A 21939-nucleotide genomic window follows, 5' to 3' on the forward strand; every position below is an offset into this window, starting at 1 on the left:
TTTAAATTCACTACTTTATTCCTTTCTTTAAATCCTGGGGAATGCCATCTCTGAGCATGCTGACAGAGAATGCCGGCTTATTCAGAGGCTTTCGGAAGAATGACACAAAAAAGGCGTGACATATTTGAGACGACAGGGCCCTGCACGTTGAGGGAATGCTGCTTAAGCACCACCTGTCGTCTGTTCGAATTCCTTTGAATGTGCACGCCATCGCACGCACCTCCCCTGCACGGACAATGCTGCACACAGGCCGGGCACATATGGTATTGTGGTACGGTCAGTGTTGAGTGCAAATTTTACGAGGCTCGTGCGGCCTTTGAAGAGCAACTTGCATAAATGCGAGCGAGGCTTTCGTATCAGAGTACGAGGGGTGATCGATATACGTCTTTGGCAAGATAACAGAGAGCGAATGTCCAAACTTCATATTTCAACTTTATTCGTACGTATGTTGAACTTCTTTCGCACCGTACGTAGCCAACTGCGCGACTAGGAGGTGCGGGGTGAAGGACAAAAAACTAAACACAAAAGCAGTTCTAAAGAAATTAGTTTTCAATCTCGACTTGAGAACGCAAAGCTTCAGTGACTTCCTAATTGCGGAGAGAGGAGCGCTCCAGACGGCCGCAGAAGCTCACCTGAAAGCGCGTGATGCAGTGGCCGTCTGTTTTTCGATGGCTAGCCAAAGAAGAATAAGTGAGGGGTGCGCCTGTAAATGCTCGCAGATTTGCGAATCTGTTTGCAACCGGCTTTGCTATAAACGAGACGGCGTGTGGAGGAGCAACGGCAGCATCCAACCTGCAGCAGTGGCACGATGCACAGAAACAGCAGCAGCAGCAACAGTTGTGGTTCATGAAGCCTTATCTGGAAGCAGATTCTCCTGATATGCTTCAAGCTTCTTCAAACCCAGTGGGGCTTAGTGACACCCAGTCATACCCGAGTGAAGTTGAACTATCTTAAGCAGGGCGTCGGAAAACTGTCATCTAAGTAAATGTCCAGTTCAAAGTGGACTCCCATTACCATAGTGATAGGGGTAGTGATAGGGGTTGGGGTAGTGATTGTGGTAGTGATAGGGGTTGAGGTAGGGGTTGGGGTAGTGATAGGGGTAGTTATAGGGGTAGTGATAGTGGTAAGGGTAGTGATAGGGGTCGTGATAGGGGTCGTGATAGGGGTTGGGGTAGTGGTAGGGGTTGGGGTAGTGGTTGGGGTTGGGGTAGTGGTAGGGGTTGGGGTAGTGATCGTGGTTGGGGTAGTGGCAAGTGTTGGGGTAGTGATAGGGATTGGGGTAGTGATAGGGGTTGTTTTAAGGGAGGAACGAAAGCAGGTTAGTGAAGATGATTGTTTCATGTGCTCCCACAATGAAAATGATGACTGTTACTCTTCAAATAACTAACTTGTGTGCCCTGGCATGTCACCCTCCCAAGCTACACTTGTGTTTTTGTTGTAACTCCTAGTTTCCGAGCCCCTAAAAATATCAATGACCCAGTACCGCTCATACAAACATAGCCTCAATTAATTGCGTCACAACCATTTGATTTTATTATGGCAACAGCTTAGTCCAGAAAGATCGTGTGAGTAGCATTTGATACGAGTGTTGAATGCACAAGCAGCTGAATACAAAGACCACATTTCTGGATGGCAGGGTCATTCGGAGTTAATTTGCTCCTTTAATTTACAAGTTCTGTGCTGCAACAACATCCTGTTTTTTAGCCAGGAGGATGCTGATTTATTTAATCCGAACAGATACTTTGAGTTCACTTCGCTTCCAAGGCAAAAAAATAACAGTTAAAACGTAATTAGCATTTCTCCTTGCATACTGTCTTTACATATTATCAAAAGTAATACTAGTCCAATGACTAGTAAGTGGATATTTTATGTAAGTATGTATGTTGAGTTCTTTCGCACCGTACATAGCTAACCGTGCTAATCGTAGGTGCAATTTTAAGAGCCAAATTAATCTTCTTGGTTCTTTCGGTAAAGTCACGTAGAAGGGAAATAATAAAATAATAAAATAAAACATAATAAAATACAATTCTCATGACGTTTCGGCCACAACGCAAGCAGCCGTCCTCAGGTGAAGAACAGGTTTGTCGGAAAGACAAACCTGTTTGTCTTTCCGTCTGAATGAACACCACCAAGCTTGGAAAGAACCAAGAAGATGAATGCCTGCAGTCACGAAAGCTTTGAAGAGAGCCAAATTAACTTAGAATCAAACGTCTTGCTTTTGCGAAATTCTGGCGATTAGGTGGAAATTGCCGAAGTGGACGAGTCGTCGTTTGTATGCACCTCTGACTTATTTTTGCACCGTCCATAGCCAACCGTGTTGACATCGGGCAACGCACAGGCTGCTAGCCCACTGTGAGTGATTGAGAAGACGTCGGCAAAGGTGGTGACGATGAGCCGGTTAATCAAACGATTCTAGATTTGAAGCTTTCGTGACTGCAAGGATTCATATTCTTAGGTTTTTTCGGTAACGTCCGTCTTCAGGTGGAACCGTCACAGCACGATAGCTGTATCACTTGATACAGCTATCGCACACTTGATACAGCTATCGTGCTGTGACGGTTCCACCTGAAGACGGAGGCTTGTGTTCCCACCGAAACGTCGTGATTTTAATTTTATTTTTATTTTACTTTTATAAATTTTAATTTTAATTTTTTTACCTACGTGACTTTAATCGAACGATGCTTGCTTTTCCTCCCTTGGGCTGCAGGTGCGGAAGCACGTGAACGACATGTACGAAGACCTCCGGGACGGTCACAACCTCATCTCTCTGCTGGAAGTGCTGTCAGGAGAGAAGCTGGTATGCACGCGAAGGGTGTTACCTCTTTACACTCGCCCTATCGCGCCTCGCCGTTGGTCAGGCCCCGATTTGGCGGGGGGGGGGGGGGGCAATCCGAGGAGGGAAAACACGATGAAGTCGAAAATTTTAGCAAAAAACTCGACACATTCGTCAACAACACATTGTGGTCTTAAGAGAGAGGGGTAAAACATATTTAAAAAATCGGCGACGTTTTGGGCAATGGGCCTCCTTCATAGCACACCGATTATATGTTGTTTCTTCTTTTGACACGTGATGGAAAAAAACACACCACTTGCGTTTAACCCGCATGCCCCACTGCAATGTTGATGCTCGGGAAGAACGGTGAATCCGATTCAGCATGCGCTCAATGCGGATAAACCGCACTCACCAAACCGCCGTGAGAATCATTGCATATTCGTCCTCCTTGAGCTGTGTTGGCTGCACACCCAGCCTGCCATGGGCTGAGATCCTTCCGCCTTCTTGCACACTCCTATGCTGACTGATATAAACGTTGTGCCTTCCTGTATGTAGTACATTGACTCTGATGTAAGAGTTGCACCCTCCTGTATGGCATACATTGACTCTGATGTACGTTGCACCATCCTGTATGTGGTGCACTTGCTCTGACATGCATGCTTGATGAATGGACTTTTTATGCATTAATTGTTTATCCATTAACACTCGCAAACTGTGGCTTCAGGCTTCTGCTGCAGTAACATTTCCTTGAAACCCGCCACTCTTTATAACAATCCTTTAATTGGAATACCACGCAATCGCTTGCTGCATACAGCGCAGAGACATTGCAGGCTTCACCACCGTTGTGAGAAATCGCTTTGCATTCATTCAGCACTCGGAACAAATGCCGTAAAAAGAAATGAGAGTCGTGACACAGTTATACATTGGTATACAAACCCGGTTGTTATAAAGAGATGTTTCTGTAATTTTCTTTAGAATCTTTTTTTTTTCACTTTAATGTTCACAGTGTGTTTCTCTTGCTTGCCTGGCCTTTGCCCTGTGACCCTTTTGTACTCTGCCTCTGGCTGCTACTATCGCCCTTTGACCTTTGCCGCTGCTACCTGATGCAGCCAAGGGAACGTGATATTTTCAAGCAATTGCGGCTGGTAAGTCCCTCGGATGGGGAAATAAAACAAAACATCGATTGCTGTGAAATCATACAACGACGAACAGTGACATATCCAGGTATGAAAAAATAAGAATAGGTTTGACCTTAAATGGCAATAAAGCAGGTGTTAAGATGTTCAAACACCAAATAGAAACCTTATGCAAGGAATCCAGTCTTGTAGTGAACATGCATGTCTGCATGTCTACATGTTCACCATAGGCACGTGTGGTTAATGCAGACTTGATTCCTTGCAAAATCTTTCTGTTTGGCGTTTGAACATCTTAACAGCTGTTTTATTGCCAGAAAGGGTAAAAAGCGTTTTTTTATATTTTGATACTGGCAAACAGGTCCCATTTTGTAGTGACATATAAAGGTTACGGTACGTTCAAATCACCAAAATATGGCAAGGAATTATGTTTTTAATTCAAACAGGCAAGACATCACATTATGTGTTTGAATTTGACTTTTCGGGGCAAAATGCACACCTTGGCAAAATGTTTAAAAGAAGTCAACGAGGCAATCTTCTGGCCACACTTCATAATTACTCACAGGTCTAATGACTATAATCATTATGACATCTTCTTCAGTAATTCACCTTCAAGGCTTCCATGATGAGCCGAGACTCGTGCATTGGTTGTCAATCCAAACGAGGTGTTCTCTACAGAAGCTTGTTTTATTTTAATATTTTAATACCATAGGAAAGTGCAGTAAACACTCTAGTGTATTATATGCAGCAAGTCATATACAATATGTTAACCGAAGGAGGCGAGTGTAAATGAAAATAATAAAAAAATAGTATAAGTTTATATTGTTTTAAGCACTATCTGGTTATTAGAATTGTAGTTTTGTTCATGAACAGTTGAAGCTCTTATTTAACAGATTCCTCAGATGATGTCTGTTTGATAACAAAAAAAGCAAATAAGCATGACATGAAGTATCCAAACAAAAGTAGATCTATACTCCATGTACACATTAATTAAAATACGTCAATTCATCAGCCGATGGGCATCCCGGACTAATGTTTTATCGACAAATTTGTTTCCGTAGGAAAATTTCTGAACCGATTGTGACATTCCAAGTTTCAACAGCAGAGTCAGGCGAATTGAACGATTGATGATGCTTAGTTGTGAGATGTTATAGGCAAGGGCGCTGCACCAGACGTTAACTTGTGAGGTCTCATTTCTGCCGTTTTGAAGTCATGTTCCAAAATGAAATACGAAAGAGACATGCGCATTTAGCTGATCACATTTATTTGCCCCGACATTATTACGAAGGCCATTAACATTTTGTTGTTCAATTGTGTTTTCACAAACAGCCCCTTTGTAACCCACGCATCCTGTGACCTCACCCAATTTGTTTACGGTGACAGCGCTGTCACGACACTGTGTTTCACCACATGCGTTTCATCTCCCCATCACCTTCACATAAATCCTCAACTGCCTCACCCAAGCACAGCCAATGTCGTACGTGTTTCCATTCGCGGCGGGCTCCTAATTGCCATGGTAACATTACACCATCCCCTGCGTTGTGCGTGCCGAGTGGATCCCCTTTATCGAGTTAGGGTGGTACAGATTTAATTGGAACGGAACTGAGGATTAGTACAGTGCCGTAATTAGCGTGCGTGACCACTCTAACAGTGATCTAATGGGAGGCCTAATCTAAAAGAGTTCCCTGCCCTGCCGCGTGGATATGTCACACAGCATGCCAGAACCGTGGGTGTTTTATGGATTTTAATTGTTTTCCTTCCAAGTCATTGGATTCCCAGCCGCTGTTGCGAGCTTCTTACAATTCCCATCGCTTCACTTGTCTGTGCTGCCCATTGCGCCATCCGCTCATGCACTTTGGGACACAATTTCATGGCACCCCGCTCATTAACTAGCTCGCCTAGTATACAGGAGGTCGTTGGTTCGACCCCGACCCTAACGCCTGCTGTATATGTGGTTGTGTGGATTTTTCTGCGGGTCCTCCGGTGTTTTCCCCTCCACATTTAGAATCGACGTCATCACGCGTTTCCGAGTAGTTGCTTGCTGCTGTAAATTTCCACGTGACGACGGGCCAACTTCGTTGAGCGATCATTTGTGACGGCCAGGTCGCTTCTGAGAAAGAGCTACGCAGCTCAGCGTGGGCCTTACCTGGTGAAATAAAGAAGAATAAAGAGAGCCCTCATTCTGTGCCACCACCTTCATTTACCACGATGGTGGGAGGGCGGGCGGGCGCAGTGAGACTGGTCCTGTGTTCCATGGATTTTGGCAGGTTCGGGGCGACAGCGCGAGGCGGTGGCGGCGGCGGTAAATTAATGCATCGCGAACTCTTTTTTAGAGGACCCTGGGAGTGCTTGGGTGGAGAACGTTCAACGATTTTTAACAGGCAAAAAATGGCGCCCACCCCCTACCTCACCCCCCGCCTTCCTTTCAAGTGGAGCCAGGCATCTCTTGAATTGACCTACAAGAACATTCAGAAGCGGTGCACTGCATCATTGCCCCATTGCGAGGCCCGCTGAGAGGGACATTGCCTTGCATTTCGGGGGTCGTTGGGCTGTTTTATAATTGCCCACTGGTAATTATGGCTACACAAAGCACACCATTTACGTGTCCCATTGGCAGCGGTGTGCTTGGCTTAATCATCAGCTTCTCACATCTGCTGAAACGTGTTCGTATGAAGTACAGCATTGTATTTTGCAGTAGTGCTACATCCACGTGAATTGTTAACGGAAGAGCTGCATCTGAATGTTGTATTGGATGTAATTCGAAAGTTCTGGAGTTGTAAGCGTCGACACTTCAACCAGTTCGTGTTTTTTTTATTTTCATTCGAGCCGCAATGACAGCGAATAATAACCACAGTTTGCCTCGGGTCTACTCGTCTCAGCCGATAACATTGTTCGGCGCGAATTTATAATTGGAACACGAAGGCCACGTGTGATGATGATGCTGCACCAGCGCTGGGCTCCACCAGACCAGTTCTCCGGGGACGCTGCTGCATGCGTCCGTCTGGTAGGGACGGAGCTCGTACGGTGAAGCTGCTGCCAGCAGCATTCCGGCTTCTCAATTAGTTCACGTGCGAGCAAGTCACCTAAGGCTGGAACAACAAGCATGAGATGGAATCTGTTGCCTCCCTCCCTCGACCTGAAGGCACGAACTGCCACCACCTGCTCCGGGTGCATTGTGCGAGCTTTCGTGAATGCAGCAGCAGCAGTGGCAGCAAGTGTCGTTTTAGTCCGGCATTGAATGTGCTTTCTTCTCCAGCACGTGCAAAGCTAATCCAAGTAACGGCACTGTTTAAAGCCCGCCTCGAGACGCATTTATTTTCTCTTGCTTTAGGTTTCCTGAATCGTCATCTCTACCTCTTAGGTTTTTTTTCCCTTCCTTTGGCGGACGATTTCCTTATTTGAGATGTACAGCGCCTTGAGTACCTTGCAGAAAGGCGTTTTACAAATGTAATTTAGTATTGTTATTGTTATATACAGTCCTTGTCCAGGTGCAGCATTGTGGTAATGATGTGAACATTCACGAACTGAAATTTACTTTATTATGTTGCATCGGATGGTGCGTGTCACAATCGATTCTTTCCGTTTACACCATTTAAAAGTGATGGCTCACGTCCACACGCAGAACACCATTCGCGGTGCACCACGATGGAAAACAAAGGCTATTTATTATAATTGAGGTGAGCTGCTAACAAATGCATCTCTTTGCAAAATGTATCAACAATTACAGTAAAGCGAACATACAATGCAAGATTCGCAATTGATTGATGAGGTCGGATCGCGTAGGTGCGTAAGTAAAAATGTGTGTCGCAAAACCCTCTTCCACCCGACAGCCGATTCAAAGTTGTCACGTGACAAACGTCTCGATACATTTTTGCGTCAGCAGCACCGCCAGTAGTTTTTGGAGCACCGCATTAGAGCGATAAAATCGTACACCCCACAAAATCACCCATCAGAGGTTTGCCCATATTTTGTCATTGCGGATTGTTAACCGAGATTTAATTGTATAGATTCTGCTCATTCGATCCATAATAAACAAACATAAAAAATACCCGGCTAATAATCATTTGTGGGTTAATCTCCGTGTCGATTAATTGTTAAATCCATCCATGGATCGAGTAATGATGTAACACGCCCCCTTCATTTGATTGGCTAATATCAGCAAGATCGGTGATTCCATTGCAGTCAACTTTGATTGTGACCACAGTGCCCTTCAGAACTTTATTTTAACAACTTGGCACCACGATTCGCTGGCAGATATACAGCCAGCATCATCCGGCAGTTGCCAGAAACTATTTCTGGAAACTGCCTGACAGCTTTATTCATTGGCTTGTGTTGGATGGAGGAGGGATTACGATGCACATTTTACTGACACAATCTGACCCAGCAATCGATTGTGAAACGTAATATTGGTTGACAAAACCCTGCACGTGTTAAATATGCATGCATGTTTACATAGGTGTGCATATAATATACTGTATAGCGCCTCCGATTAGCACGGTTGGCCACGTACGGTGCGAAAGAAGTTCAACGTACATACGCGCAATGGCACACTGGCTAATCACAGTGTTACTATTGCGACGAATCGAGTATGATGTTATCGTCACAATGCCTTTGGCAATTGATACGTGCCCCCAACGAGGTAAGCTCGGCATGAAACGGTTACCTGGTACGGTGAAAATCAGCAATGGCAACCAGCCGTGTGTGACGTTGGCCACACCACATCATAGTGCGGCGCGTTAGTGTTTAATAGATGTTTGCAGATACGGTATTGTTCGAAGTATGTGGATCTGCGTGTAATTGTAACAGATGCCATGCTCTAACATGCTAAGTGTGGTGGTTGCGCTGCTGCTTTCAGCCTCGTGAGAAAGGCCGCATGAGGTTCCATCGTCTCCACAACGTCCAGATAGCCCTCGACTTCCTGCGTCTTCGCCAGGTGATTCCGCTGCGCAGAGCCAATGTACACGTACTCGTAGCGACACACGAACGCCCGGCTCTGGAGTCACGATGTCTCATGAATTACACTGGTCAACACACTTTTTCTGGCATAAGGTATTCCAACGGTTTTAAGGTAATTTTGGGGTGCTGATTCCAAATCTGTCTATCACATCAGGTTTTTGAGATATCAAATATTGCATTTTCAATACAAACTGCAGAAGAAAAATATTAAATAAATGTGGATATCTACATAAAATGATATTATAAACACACTATCCTAAAAATGCAGCACCATATTTTAACACTAAAACAGTCACTGACTCGCAACAACTTGCAATCATAAGTGACAGAGTTAATTTAGGGTAAAATCAATGAAAATGGGGTATGCCGATAGCATAAAAATGAGATGTGATATAGAAAATCTGAGATCAGATTTGGAATCAGCACCCTGAAATTAGTCTAAAACAGCTGCAAAAGTCCAGGCCAGAAATTTTTTTTTTTGTTGACCAGTGTTATCTTAAGAGCTTGTGTGTAAGGTCTCATTTAACAACTGAGATAGCATCCGTGCTGCAAACTCATTGCGCAGGCTCAAGTTCAAGCTCATGACCTTCTCCTCTGCCTTTGACTATCCCATCTCTTATCAGAATCAGAATGTTTATTTTGTCCTAGAGAAATCCGATGAGCTATGAAGCTCTTTTTCGCAGATGTCCAGTAGGGGCGTGTCACAAAGTTACAACAACAAACAATACGATAAAAAGCGTTAGGGAGTGCAAAGTATAGGTAAAGGTAAGCAATTCACTAAAGATATATGGAAAATATATTACTTAAATATATATAGTACACATACAGGATATATTATCTTCATGCTCATCAGCTGTGATCATCTATGGAATGCTGGATACACATTGCCATCACAATCCATCTTCCTGGCATGCATAAGCTCTTCTCATCACTGCGTCTGGAGATGCGGTGGTACTGTGGCCCTCTATAAGTCCAGTCTGTAATTGTAACCACGCAGATCAAGCTGGTGAACATCCGGAGCGATGACATCGCAGACGGAAACCCCAAGCTCACCCTGGGGCTCATCTGGACCATCATCCTTCACTTCCAGGTCAGAGGGCAACACGTGGAATGTTCAATATTGATGATGGCTTGCTTTCTCACCTGCGAATTCTGTTACCTCTTTAGACTAGTTGTCTTCAGATCGAATACTTAATTGATTTGTCTTTTTCATGTGTATTGATTTGGAGGTCATTTCATGCTGTTTGAATTGCAAAATATATTGGGTGTGGCGGCCTTAAATAAACATTCATTGCGTCACATGGGATTTGTTTTGAATGTTTATTTTTGTTACAAATAATTTTTTTAACCCTTTGTTAACAATTTCAATGACGTTGGGCTCAATTGCCTTTAAATCGAACAATGACATTTCTTTTTACTTTTTCTTGTGCATATTTAGAATACACAACAGTAAAATATTTTGTATCGCAGGCACCGCTATTATCATCACTGCTCTGTCATTCACAACTCCGATGAGCACGGTTGTTTACGTATGGTGCGAAAGAAGTCCAACATACATGCATGCAGCTCTATCAACCCACCTAGCCTCTGTGGGGGAAAAAAATGTTAACTGCTTTGTTAAAAAAGAGAGGGATGCCTTTTTTCCCAACTATTGCCTGAATATCATTAGACCTCCTTTGCCAGTACCAAAATATAATAATAGAGTTTTCCCCCTTCTTTTCTGGCAACAAGACTGAAACCTTTTTACGAGGAATCATGTCTGCATTAACCACAATACTTGTGGTCAAAATTAAAACAAAAAAACATACTCTGATAACATATGCATTGTCTTTGAAACTGATTGGTCCACACCAGAGACGGCTTTGTGTGTTTTTTGTTTGCATTTTGACCGCACGTATTGTGGTTAATGCACACATGATTCCTTGTAAACAGGTTTCAGTTTTGTTGCCACAAAAAAGGGGAAAAACCCGATTATTATATTTTGGTACTGGCAAAGGAGGTCTAATGATGTAGATATTTACCCTGAGCCCTCATTACTTTGATAGTGCATTGCCTTTGAGCTGTACGCCTTTTGGCGTCCTCTTGTCTAGCACCAATTGAGACGAAGCTCAAAAGAAATCTGTCTCTGGTGTGGACCAATCTGTTTCAAGGACAATGCATATATTATCAGAGTGTGTTTTTTTTGCACTTTAACCACAAGCATTGTAGTTAATGCACACATGATTCCTTGTAAAAAGGTTTCAGTTTTGTTGCCAGAAAAAAGGGGAAAACCCATATGATTATATTTAATGAATACTTCACTTCGGTCTCGAATGCATCGTCGTTATCACGGACCACTTTCCAACGCGCAAATACTCGGAACGGTTTCGACGAGCGAGAACACTTTACGCGAGGAGGCGCGACATCGACTGTTAACTCTCAACGTTCTTGCCGGAGAGATGGCAACGTGCGAGGAGCGCACACAAGCAATGGAAATTGTGTCAAAGGGGGGAGGTGAAATAACAGACAATGAAGGAGGCTTCTCACCCCCGGGGTGGGTTCCAGCAGAGTCATTACTGGCAACAGGAATTCCGCTGCGGGCAGAACACAAGACAGATCTTGCCTCGGCGGTAGCGTTCACTCTGCCAGGACAAGGGGAGTCATCCTTCGTCTTTATTGGAACGTATTTTTGGCGGGAGAGGAAAAAGGCCTATTTTAGCTGTTGTGACAAAAAAATAAACCGGAGGTTTGCTTTAACGCATGTATTCATGCATTTGGCGAGTGGAACTTCATCCTGGCTCATGGGTATGTATGCAGCCAGATAAATATGTCTGGAACGTACATGTAATGTGAAAATGCCGTGCTTTGAACAACTATAAAACAAAGACAAAGATCCCCCGTGTAGCCTTTTAACAGACTGTTGGGGCAAGTGCTGTTATTGAGGACCTGTGAGAGCTGGCACGGCGCACGAAGGAGTGGCTGGCCTGCATCACGCCCGCCCGCCTTTGTTTCTAAAGTGGTGATGTTTACACACCACACCTGTAACTCATTTAAGGCTGCGTCGACGTAAGCGAGGCCCGGCACCAGTTCATACATTCACCAAGGCTATCGGTCGTGAGCGGGAACTGAACTCGGGTCGCCGGGTTCGTAGCGCAGTGCCCTAACCACATATGCACCGACAGTAATTGCCCACACGTAGGCCTCAAGCTAACGGACTGAGCCATTTTGTCGAAACCTGAATGGTTCATCTTGGTTCTTTCAGTAAAGTCACGTAGAATGGAAATAATAAAATAATAAAAATAAAACATAATAAAATAATTCTCACGACGTTTCGGCCACAACGCAAGCAGCCGTCCTCAGGTGGAGAACAGGTCTGTCTTCCCGAAACGTCGTGAGAATTATTTTATTATGTTTTATTTTTATTATTTTATTATTTCCCTTCTACGTGACTTTACCGAAAGAACCAAGAAGATGAATCGCTGCAGTCACGAAAGCTTTAAATCGAAACCTAAATGGTTGTCTGAGAACTGTGCAACACCTGATGACGGACGCTTGTGTTGCGCCCGAAACGTCGTCATTTATTTTATTTTATACCTACGTGACTTTACCGAAAGAACCAAAGAGTAAGGCCATATTCGGTGCCACTTAATCTTGATTGCATTCAGCTATGCATGCCCCTTCGAAGATGTCACATTACAATTGTTGCATGTCTGAACACTCACATGGCCATTCGAACGATTTTAGCATCTATCATCCGAAATACTGTTGCCCTCTAATATTTAGGGTCCCCATACCTGGACATATATCTCACTCAGTCAGCACTTGGCCTATCAAGACAGTGAAGGCTCACTGGAGTAAAGTTCAACAGCATACCGGTGCCAGATCTCAGTACAAACCAATTCCTGCCACACCCGAACATAGCATGCCAATTCTCGGATTGTCTGGGTCAAACCCAGATAGGTGGCAACTCAAACTGTACAATGCCACTGATCATATCAGCCTCAAAAGTACCATACGGTGAATGCATGGTTACCGGTGAAGTGGTTTGAACCCGGAATGTAATTTGCAATGTACATTAAAGAGGGTTTGTTGCAGCATAACTCCTCGTCGATGTTTTGCACAACTCCCTCCTGCTAGTGGTCACATTTCTGTGGTCAGAACATAAAATGGGCGGGTGGACAAAAAAGGAGCTTAGACGTGTGTGTGTGAATTCCAGCCGGGCGTTTTCTAACAGGAAATAAATAACAAATACGTGCACGCATTGAGATAATGCTACCTTTCAAACTGCGACTTGCTCTCGGCCACAAGCTGAAAGCAAAACAATTGGAGCATGAGGGCGATGTGGTCCCCCGTTTCTACCGAGCGAAGCGTGATTAACCGGAACAGTGGAGGCAAGCGGATCGACTCCTGACACTGAAACATCGTACGGTGGTGAGCACCGAGCGAAAGTTACTCCGAGGGGAAAACAAGAAGGATAAACCCAGACATCGCGCTGATGTGACTTTATTTCCTGCTCTGTGTGATTACATTAGTCCCCTTTGTCCCCCTCATCCTTCCCTTACCCGTTAATCTGCTTCTCCCGTACGTAAGTATGCACGTTGAATTTATTTCGCGTCGTACGTAGCCAACCGTGCTAATCGGAGGTGCGGGGGGAAGGACAACAAACTAAAGTCAGTTCTAAAGAAATTAGTTTTTAATCTAGATTTTAAAGTGCACAGTTCCAGTGGCTTCCTAATATCGGTAGGAAGAGCGTTCCAGACGGCCGCAGAAGTAAATCTTAAAGCGTGCAATACGGTTGCGGTCTTTGTTCGATGGTTAGCCAAACGCCACTGCCCCTACTGCGGTAAGGCAGTTTAACACGTAGGAGGCTTTCGCGACCAATACCATCCATGATACAGGTTTTTTTGGAGTTTTAACTCGTAAACATATAAATGTGTCGATAAACCCGCCACCACCCGACACAGCCAATTAGTACGTTTTGTCACGTAAACAGAACGTGCCAATTCGTTACTCGTACAGCACTAACCGGTGAGTTGGAGAGCAACGCCACAACATTTACAATCAGAGTACGATGTCTCGCCAGTAATTACAACGGGCTTCATCAGGCGACCGCCACATTTGTGGAGAAATCCTCCCGTTTCGTTCCTTAAATAGAGGGGCAGGTGTGATGACGTCACTTGTGGTAGGGCAGTGACCCCAAGTGCCTCCAAGTGGGGCCCCCAATTTTGAGTGTGCATTGTTTCCGGGGTTTGTCACGTGTTCGTGATGTCCGTGCTCTGGGTTTCAATTTATAACATAGATACCATAGGTCGACAAGCTTCGAGACATCTGTGGGCGGGAGGGGGGGAGAGCGTCTACTCTCGAGCGTTTTGGTGAGAGCATCACAATCATGTCGTTGGTACGTTCCTCGATTAGTCTGTTCGTCGTTTGCGCGGTCGTGTTCGACCCACAACTTTTGCACTTCAGCGAAGTAATCCGTAACTAAGTACATTCTCGCATGAACGATTGCCACGCATGCATTTTGTCTACATTTCTCTTTGTTTCACGACATACATGCCTCTTGTTTATATATCTGTAGCGCCCTACTTGTCCAGGGGTAGGAGGCATTGCTGGTAGAGGCAGTAGAGCTAAAGAGATTAAATAAATGAAGACATTTAAATACAAAATCAAATAACTTCCAACCCTGCCCTCACAATATCTGTGCTGCCATCTGGTTGGATCTCATCAGTAGCCCCCCTGAAGATGACGTCTGCTTAGGGCCCCATTTGACGTGCACCATCCACCAATGCAATCTACAAGGTAAAAGTATAAAGCATTGGAAATTAGAATTGTTGTTTGGGGTCGTCCATAAATGACGTCACGCACCTGGGGGGGGGGGGGGTTAGACATTTGTGACGATGTGTGACGAGGGGGGGGGGGTGAGAAATGTGACGTCCCATCAAAATGTTCAACTTTAAATAAATATAGACAACACGTTCTACTTAATTAAATAGACTTTTTAAGAAATGTTTTATCCTACAACATCAGAGTGCAGCGCCACATTAAATACGCACTACAATGACAATAATTTAAAGCGATTTGAAGCATGTTTTTTTTTGGGGGGGGGGGGAGCAGAGCTTTGTGACGTCATATTTGAGGGGGGGGGTCTGACTTTTTGTGACGTCGTGTGACGAATTGGGGTGGGGGGAGGGGGTAAAAAATCGCGTGACGTCATTTATGGACGGTCCTTTTTGCAATAACCCAAATGTGGAACATTTCCACCATATTCTCCACAGTATCAGAGGTGGCATTCAATCATTCTTGTGTATTTTCGTCGCAGCTCTTTAAGATATTATAAGGAACATGGGGCTCTCCAATTGGGTCATACGCACAGTGACATAGTTTGAGAGGTCTACTTTCAATCAATTGGCTTTTTCGCTATTTGAATACCCCTTGTAGACACGGACGCACAACACAACCTGGCAAAATCATGGATAATAACGGGCACAATACCTGGCCATATTAGTTTACTCGTTAGTTTTGCAACTTGGTTTGATGAGGCCCACCTATTAAATTACCTTTATAAAGTGACATAGATTTGACATTGCTATTAAAAGCTCCAAGACTGTAAAGATTGCATTTGTACAAAGCACGCCGCGAAAACAGTAATAATGCAATGCAAGGTTTCTAAAATAAGAGCCTTGGATTAGTGATGACCTCGTAGTGGCCTTACGCACCACTCCCCTCCATTCTATACAAACTAGCAAATGGTCCGATGTCGTAAAGATTTTACAACGTCTCTGGGAAATCTTTAGGGAAACCTATATCATAGTCACAACATTGGGGTTATAGAGTTTCCATTGAATGTTTGTGAGGTCTCACATTTCCCCACTCAACGCACCCTTCAAACATATTTCTAACGTTATCTCCTCCTCCCTTTGGCCTTGCACTCACTTCACAAAAACGCCTCCCCGACTTGCAAACATTCAGCAAAAGAAGCACAGGTACACACACACACATTCTGTTGCCACTTGTTAATGTGCCCGGCAAAGTATGTGGGTGGAGCTGTTTTTTTTAAAGATTAATCGGTGCCTAAGCCGTAAGGAATGAAGCACTCAAACGTATACTAACCACAGCAGATTACACAACATATTCAAATCTTGTGAAATAATCAACGGGCATCTATCTTGCATCAAAAATTACGAACACCGCGCTCTATTTTTCTCTTTGGTAATAAAAATGAAACAGTGGAAGCGATTTCTGCCTCAAATGATCACTGAGGTGGTGCCCATCTCCTGCTTACAGCCCAGAGCCAGTGGTGGACATTCCACATTCCTCTGGTGGGGTCAGGCTCTCCAGAGCACAACCACTGCTCAATTCCCCCACAAATATGGTACTAATTTTATCGACCCCGGAGGGATTATGGGGCCGAGTTAACCCCCAATCAGGGTCTGATTGGGAACACAATTATGCATGCGTTATGCGGAAGGTCTTTAACGCTGCTTGTTATATACCGCGCATAGTTCGTCATGATGTCCAACGTTTCGCTGCACGTACTGGGTGCTTCTTCAGGAGCTACATGCGATTACTGGGTGAGAACTCCCAGGAGCAAGGTCGTCGGAAATTCAATTTCCGCATTTTTTTTTTGTCGGGCGAGCGTGGTGGGATGATGCCAACCGATGAGTGAAATGAGATGGTGCGGGGGAGAACGGGCGTTGTGGGCGGGCGAGATGGGAGTAAAATTAACTGCAATCGAATTAAGGGCCGCGGAATTTTGGGGATTTAGGAGCGAAAGACAGAATGGGCGTGGCTGGCTGTATCCGAGGCTCCTGCGGGAGCATTCTTCGAGCACGGACACACCTTGGCTGGGGGAACAAGAGGCGTGTCCCGCGCGGTTGGAGCTTGTACACACGGGGCTGTCGGAGGCGGGGGAGGCAGTCAGCGTGACAACGGTGCAGTTTCGCGAGAGGCGTGACCGCACCGGGCACTCGTCCGAGGGCTGCACGCTGCCAACGAAAAAAAAACCCACCACACACGAAGGGGGTGTCTTGTTTTGGTAGCTAAAATGCGAGGGGGGGGGGAGGGCATCCACTGCTGGATTATTTTTTCCCGCCCGAGGACGACCGCTTTGTGTTGCGATCGAAACGTCGTGATATATTATTTTTCTTTTGTTTTATTTTTCTACCTACGTGACTTTACCGAAAGAACCCAAGAGTATGGATTCCTGCAGTCACGAAAGCATCAAATCAAAATTTAACCTATTACATTTTTTTTTATTTTAACCGGCTAACGCTTGAGCTGTATAGCTTAGAGCAAGTATTTACTACTATTTCAACTGTTTGTTCATTTTACTAGGTCAAGCCTGAGCTGTATAGCTCTTTCTTTTTTAGAAGCAAACCTAGCCGCAAATGGTAGTAGCCCTTAGATGTTGGCTATCGTGTGGAAATTTACAGCAGCCAAATACTCTAAAAGCGTGTTTCTAAATGTGGAGGGCAAAACCGGAGGACCCGGAGAAAAATCCACGCGACCACGGGGAGAGAGACACGCAAACTCCACATATACAACACGTGTCAGGGTGGCGATGCAATAAATGACCTCCTGCATACCAGGCGAGATAGTTGACATCTCGCCACGGAGCCAGATTCGCGTTGGTCACAGCGTCCTGTTGTTGCAGTCGCATTTACAACAACACTCGCTTCGGGATGCCGCACCCGGGTGAAAATGTTATAGCCGTGTCCTCGTTCGCACAGCGCTGGGATGCCTGCCGCCATGGTGTGATGGGATAGGACACTGGACCTTAATCCAGATGTCCCAACAGTTGAAACGGTGGGTATTGTTTTGTTTTTAAATCCCCCTCCGACTTCTGTCCACACTGTCAAGTTGGGGGGGGGGGGGTGGTACTCCCCCCCACGTCTTCAAAGATATATTTGCCAGCGTTGAGGAGTTATTGAGCTCCCTCTAGTGGATGGCCCTCCCACCAGCAATTGCATGAGCAAAAACATTGCAAAGCTGCACGTTTACCTGACGCGTAGTACTCTGTGGCAGCAGGACACTGGCTAGTGCAGCGGACTATTATTTTAAACGTTCGTACTTGTAATGAAGCTGCTTGTCTACGTGCCTCTTCTCTGTCAGTGACCTTACGGGTCGTGGATGAGAGGCGGAACGACCTTTGCATTCTTTGAAATCCTTCCCTGCAGCTCCTGAGATGCTACTCCACGGCCATCGCAAGCTGCGCCAAATACTCACGCTCGCTTAACCCCATCAACATACCTCTCCCAGTCCTAATTCAGAAGAGGGTGACTTCTTCGAAAGCCTCTCATCCAGCTCAACTTTCTAACAGGGCTGTCATCTTCATTTGAGGAGTCGGCCAGGACATCGGCCTCCCCACTTTCCCACAGAGCCACATTGTCCAGTAATTAAGATCCGTAAACTTCGAGAAAACCCATCGTAACAGAAATATGAGTGCAGGCCGGAAATCAAATAGTTTCCCGTAACACACGACATTGTGACCTGAATGTACAACAGCTCCCGGGCCTCATGAATTTTGCGAAAACCACGAGTTGCTGAAGAACTGCATTGTGGTCATCTTGGCTTTAAGGCACAATTAATACATTGAGCAAATGTGACAAAATTGGCAAGATTTGTCGGTAGTGAGCATTGAAAACTGTACTGTACTGATGAGGCATTTGTCTTACTGCTGCTTGTTGGTATTATTAATGAATGTGTCAACATGTCATGGAAGGAGATATCACATAACTATTTCTGAGATCCCTTCAAGTGACTTATCAACATTAGGTGCGCTGAAATTTTCACACGTGCCTTGCGTTAGAGTAAAATCCATTTCTTATCATTGAAATGTAATGATGTATTTTTCAGGTAGAATATCAGTCAAACTCAGTGATAAAACCGAACTCAAGATATGTTTTGTGCACCCACTGGTGACTAGGCTAAGACCATCAACTCACTACACTTTAGAACCTGATTTAACCACGGGTGGTTACCTGGATTCGAACCCAGGATCTCAGCAGGGCCAGCCCTCTGCTGTGACACCTCAACCACCCAGCCACCTCATTGTTTTTTTTTATTTTTAGACAGAAAAGTCTGTCTCATTTTCTTTCTCTCCTGTACATTCCCACGGGAGGTTGAAACCTATAGGTTAATTGATCAAATGTGGCTGGGTGAACTCACCAACAGTGCATTATGTCTGAGAGACTCCCAAGCACATCGAATAATAGGTCTTAAATCAACTGTGACAATGTCTATGTGCGAGGATAAAAACAAAAACGACTACAGTACGAAGTAAAGGCTGGTGCAATGTATTCAAACTAAACGATAAACCATTTTTTTAATTTAACCAGGTAAGGCTCACTAAGCTCTAGAGCGCTTTTTCAGAAGCGACCTGGCCACAAATGATAGCTCAACGAAGTGGCTTATCAAGTGAAAATGTATAGCAACCAAATACTATAAACGCATGTCCCTAAATGTGGAGGGAAAAAACCGGATGACCCGGAGAAAAATCTATGCGACCACTGGGAGGAGCAATAACTCAAAATTAACCCGTAAAAAAAAAGTTTTTCACTATAAATCCTTTATATGCGTGGCGGCTAGAGTCCTCTCGTCCTCTGGCTTGAGATGGCTGCCACCTATGGGTCAGATGATTGCCTGCCACCATTAAGCAATTGGTAATTAAATATAATAATTTTTTTTTTCCTAAAAAGTGTAAAGTTATGGACATTTTTTTTCACGAAAATAAAATGTCACGCATAACGAGTCTGTGTGCAAAATGTCAGCTCGATTGGATCACGGGAAGTGGGTTAAAAAACGACCGAAAGATTTGCACGGTCGTAAGCGCGCAAGCAAGCAAGCGAACTTAATATAAAGGATTTAAAAATATACAGGCATTGTCAGGGTCGAGATCAAACTCACGACCTCCTGTATGCTTGGCGAGGTAGTTGACATCTCACCACCGTGCCTCCTCTCCCCCACCATTGTCGATCATGCGACAATGTGCTCAAAGCACGGAGCCAGATTCGCGTTGGCCACAGCGTCCAGTTACAGTCGTCTGACAACAACGTTCGCTTCAAGATGCTGCACTCTGTTAAAATGTTATAGCCGTGGCCTCGTTTGCACAGCGAAGGGATGCAATCATGGTGTGATGGGCTAGTACACTGGACCTTAATCCAGATTTCCCAACAGTTGAAACGGTGGGGATTGTTTAAAAAAAAAAATCCCCTTCGACCTCTGCCAATACAGCAGGTTGGGTGTGGTGGGGTAAAGTGTTGAGAAGATATCTGGCCAGCGTTGAAGGAGCTCCCGTCCGAAGGTAGCAGGTCTGATTCTTCTGCCAAGTGAAGGTTGTGACCTTGGGAAAGTATTTACCCAAAGTTTGCTTCTTCACCCAGCGAATAGATTTCCTGCGCGGTTAAAGTGTGAGCCCTCTGTGCGCATTGATGTTGAGGGTTCGAGTCAATTTCAAACGGGCACGGTTGATCCCTGCAAGTACGGTGAGCGGCGGAGACCAAAATAGTAACCATTTCATAAGGCCTGCTTGGAGCACAACTTTAACTAGCTCTTATATACGACAGTCGTTCTTCCTACTGTTAAATAAACAAGGTATTCCTTTACCTATCTAATAGTCACAACTGTACCTGTGAAATCGTACACGCTTGGCTCAAGACACGCCCAGCCATAATGTCCTAATGCAGGACGGTATGAAGGCTTTTACTGCCACCTATTGAGATTTAAATAAAGTTGGCTAGACCGTTGCATGTAGCTGATGTCTAACTAATTTTCATGGTTCCAGTGTTTAATTATTATTTTTTGGGAAAAATTGGCTACTATGATGTCATCATAATTGTCCAATTAGTCGTATTATTTTACACTAGCTTTACTAACCGGCTTCGCTTTTGTAAGAATCGATGTTTCCAAATCCTGTCATATGTAATGAGTGCACGTGACTTCGTCCAGCCACTAGAGGCGCTAAAGTCACAATATTGCACGGATTGTTTCCATATACCCAAATGTTAATGGACATACACAATCCCCACCAATTTCGCTCCTCTTATACATCAACTGATTATGATGGCATCATGGTAGCTGCAGTGAAAGCCTGAACAACATCCCCATGCAGTCTGAGGTGCTTAATTTATCACGTCTTAAACTAAAATAATTTTTTTTACATTCTTAGTTTTTTTCGATCAAGTCACGTAGATAGAAAAAATATAATAAAAATGAAGTGAATATAAATAATAATAAAAAACATAATAAAAAAAAACATTAATGTAGACTGTAGCCTGGTTATTAAGTTTTTTTATTTTATTTTACAAGGTAAGGCCCACTGAGCTACATATCTCTTTTTTAGAAGCGACCTGGCCACAAATGATAGCTCAACGAAGTAGCTTATTACATGGAAATGTATAGCAGCCAAATACTCTAAACGCACATTTCTAAATGTGGAGGGGAAAATCGTAGGACGCGGAGAAAAATCGACACGACCACCGGGAGAGAAACACAAACTCCAAATATGCAGGCGTCAGTGTTAGGATCGAACCCACGACCTCCTGTATATCAGATAAGGCAGTTAACATCCCGCCAAAGCGTCTCTGTGTACTTTGCAAGACTATGCACCAAACAATCCTCTTCCCCATGATCTCATAATACGGGCGATTTTAGGTATTGTCATCCTCAGATGCTTTGTAAATTCAAACTTTATTATCAACCAATGTTGTGTTGCATTGTATTTAAGACCATAACAAGCCCCAGATCGGGCCAATAAGTTGCTTCATTTCTGTCCAGATGAAAAAAACCCGCTGCTTTTCATTGTTTCTTTCTTGTTCATTGTGTGCGTCTACGTGCGCACGCAAACAAGTTGTATTGAGCCTGCGGGCAAAGCATTGGGTGTCTGTGGTGAAACAGGAATGGCAAATAAATAAATAACCACACTTTCATCCCCACCACCACCCCACCCTCTCTTTGGGAAGGTGGCATTTTCACTCCTAAGCCAGAAGGCAAAAACAAATGTAACATGGCCCAGGATGTGGCCATTCAACAAACACATAAAACTTAGTCTTCCAGTCTACACACACGTGGCACGGGACCCCATTATTACTGCCACCTGTC

The 21939-nt window shown here is 44.5% G+C and overlaps 1 protein-coding gene across 3 annotated transcripts in view; it reads left to right on the forward strand.

The window, feature by feature from the left end:
* Positions 1-21939, forward strand: part of PLEC (plectin) — a 174928-nt gene that overhangs the window by 95346 nt on the left and 57643 nt on the right. For 2 of the 3 annotated variants that reach the window (XM_078866310.1, XM_078866309.1), the window contains exons 3-5: positions 2708-2797; positions 8762-8839; positions 9860-9952. In XM_078866310.1, coding sequence (XP_078722436.1) covers positions 2708-2797; positions 8762-8839; positions 9860-9952 — 261 coding nt within the window. Of the gene's footprint in view, positions 1-2707; positions 2798-3908; positions 3919-8761; positions 8840-9859; positions 9953-21939 lie in introns of those variants that run through there. The other variant, XM_078866312.1, reaches the window with a different exon arrangement.

Source organism: Lampetra fluviatilis, chromosome 22 (genome assembly GCF_964198595.1).
Source record: "Lampetra fluviatilis chromosome 22, kcLamFluv1.1, whole genome shotgun sequence".
In the NCBI taxonomy this organism is placed as follows: Eukaryota; Metazoa; Chordata; class Hyperoartia; order Petromyzontiformes; family Petromyzontidae; genus Lampetra; species Lampetra fluviatilis.